Source organism: Vicia villosa, linkage group LG2 (assembly GCF_029867415.1).
Source record: "Vicia villosa cultivar HV-30 ecotype Madison, WI linkage group LG2, Vvil1.0, whole genome shotgun sequence".
Classification (NCBI taxonomy): domain Eukaryota; kingdom Viridiplantae; phylum Streptophyta; class Magnoliopsida; order Fabales; family Fabaceae; genus Vicia; species Vicia villosa.
The window spans coordinates 115,722,861-115,725,397 of record NC_081181.1 but is presented as its reverse complement, the minus strand read 5'-3'; the positions used below and the strand labels follow the sequence as shown (position 1 = coordinate 115,725,397).

Sequence of the window (2,537 nt, the reverse complement as noted above, 5' to 3'; positions counted from 1 at the left end):
CTTTTGCTATATTCAAACATCATCTTTCAAACTATAGAATCAAAACTAGACTGTATGAGCTACCACTTAATCACGTCTAATACTCTACTGCTTCGTCCAAAAGTCTATCATACTCAAACTTTGCTCCTTCAATTTTATTCCTAAGCTGTGTCACCTGCACAATCATATCTTGAATGAGTCAAAACTTCCAAACAGTATATTTCCAAATCTCCATTCGCGAGCTATAACAAAGATGTAGAACCTCTAGTTGTTATATAGGTTGTAGTCCATTGATAATATTTGAAGCAATTACTAAAATTTAGCAATGTGTTTCCAGATACTAAGTAACTTTTCTAGTATAAATGCAAGTGCCGTGGACTCTATGAGGAAGACAACATAAGTGCTGGATGTAAATAAACATAAAAAAGCAACCTACATGCAAAATTGAGAACATGCCCATGCAACCTGCAACCTCCATGTAACCACATGAAAAGTGCCAGCTTCATGTAAATTGACAACTTCAAATCACCATCTTCCCATGACCATAACTTGATGCATGTTCATCCAAATGCCATAAACTTGGTATCAATGGAAAGAGGGAAGAACAAAGAACAACTTCCATGTTGAAAAAGTCTTGATAAAAGGCCTCTAACACTCCTTGAATTGCTCATGAACATGCTTGGAAAAACTGACTTGAAACAGTTTATTGATAGAGTCTCACATCAGTTGTTACAGAGAATGAATTAGTGTTTACTCATGTGTATTAATAACTTGAAAATAGGTTGAAAAAAATGGGCTTAATTGGAAATAGGATCTTAAAATTTCATAAGACCCAAACAATATTTTAATAATTAATTTATAAATAGATTTTAATAAAAATAATTTAAGAAAATATAAAATAAATAGATCTTAAAAGAGATGGTTAATGAGTTGAGTATTTTCTCTTACTGATTTTCATAATATCATAAGATCATATTAAAAAAAAGTGTGGCTAATAAAAAAAGACATGTCTTAGATTATGTATTGGAATTTCGATAGTATTTTTGGAGTAAGGTAAAAATATAAATATTTTTGTGAATATGTTCTTTAAACTCTAAAATCTTCCCTGTTTTGGGATAAAGCAATATTTTCTAACCTAAAGATTTATTTTACCAAAAATATTGTAAATAGTTAAGTGTGTTCAATCTTTTAGATATAGAATGACATAGTCTTGGTAGTATCTAACCATTTTGCCAAAAGATACTTTCGATCCTAACTTTCGTGCATGAAACCAGTGTAACATGTTAGTTCATCCACAGATATCATTAATTCTGTTCTTGAACTGAATGGATCTTGACCGTTAGATTATAGGCAGAATGAATGGCAAAACCTAAAATGTGAGAGACGATCTTATTCGAAACAATGTTGTTGATGTATGGATCAACCTCAAGAAACGCTTAGCCATAGATGATTTGATGCACATTTAAAAATTCTAGGTCAATTCCTACCTATAGTTGCTGAAATAGATGCAGTTATGAAACCATGGGTAGTGTTAGACTTAACATTTACAAGTTTCAAACTGAAAAACATGATCTCATCCATCACTTGGGAACAATATGAAAAGCTTATGACTCATCAAAATTCTACCATTAATCAACATTCAACATCTACTATTCTTTTGGTAATAATAAATAACAAATAATGAAAAAAAGGCTAATCCTTTCTAGAATCACCTCTAAGTGATTGCCAAAAAACAGGCCAATTCTTCTGAGCCTCAGTCCACCCCAAAAGTGACCCTTCCCTCAAAGGATCCCAACTAGCAGACACAATCCCATAACTCACACCCAAAAGAGCAGTCCCAAAAAAGAAGAAAGACACAATGAAAGGAACCCAAGTTGGTACATCAATTTTCAACCCAACTTTAAGATAGTAAAAAAACGGAAAAAACAATAGCCCAATACCTAATGGAATCCCCACAGATAATCCCATTCTACCTATCATTCTGTTGGTCACTACTTCAGGAATCACTCCTCCATCTCTCTCTTCTTCTTCTACTTCTTCTTCCTTTTCTTCTCTATTTTCCTCTTGTTTGATCTTCTTGAGATTCTTAATTTTCTTGTTCTTTTTCTTTGGAGAAGGTCCAAATCCCTTTGACTTCTTTAAGGTTGCATGTATAGGTACAATGTGAGAGAAGTGAAACTGTGTTCTATGAACAGAAAACTGAATCTTGTTGCTGAAAATCCAAATGTTATTGTGTCTGATATTCTGCAAGAATCATAGACAGAAAATAAGACAAGATACTATATAATTGTTGAGTCCTATGTTAATGATGTTTTTCTTAAAAATAGGTAAAATAATTGGAAAAAAATTAAAAGATTTTGAGAAAGTGAATGGAGAAAAGAGAGAGAAGGAACCTTGTGGAGAAACTGTGGATTGAGAAGTGAGGAGGGAGCTGTTGTAACAGTCATGATGATGAAGGTGTTGATGGAATGAGAAGATGTTGGAGGGTTTCACAGAAGATAAGGTTGTGAGGGAAATCTAAGGTTTTTCCCCCACACTTTTTGTGACACTTCATAAAT

The 2,537-nt window shown here is 33.0% G+C and overlaps 1 protein-coding gene across 1 annotated transcript; it reads right to left on the bottom strand.

The window, feature by feature from the left end:
• Positions 1-1,599: 1,599 nt before the first annotated feature.
• On the bottom strand, positions 1,600-2,537 carry LOC131646655 (protein PAM68, chloroplastic). Its single transcript, XM_058916639.1, has 2 exons — positions 2,373-2,537; positions 1,600-2,223 (listed from the first exon to the last, which is right to left on the bottom strand). The coding sequence occupies exons 1-2, from the start codon at positions 2,424-2,426 to the stop codon at positions 1,672-1,674; spliced, it is 606 nt and encodes a 201-aa protein (XP_058772622.1). The 5' UTR covers positions 2,427-2,537; the 3' UTR covers positions 1,600-1,671.

Bases quoted from the DNA above. Each gene is read 5' to 3' on its own strand.
- LOC131646655 (XM_058916639.1), bottom strand. From the start codon at position 2,426: ATGACTGTTACAACAGCTCCCTCCTCACTTCTCAATCCACAGTTTCTC. The intron at 2,224-2,372 runs GTTCCTTCTCTC...TGATTCTTGCAG, and splicing joins ATCCACAGTTTCTCCACAAG to AATATCAGACACAATAACAT.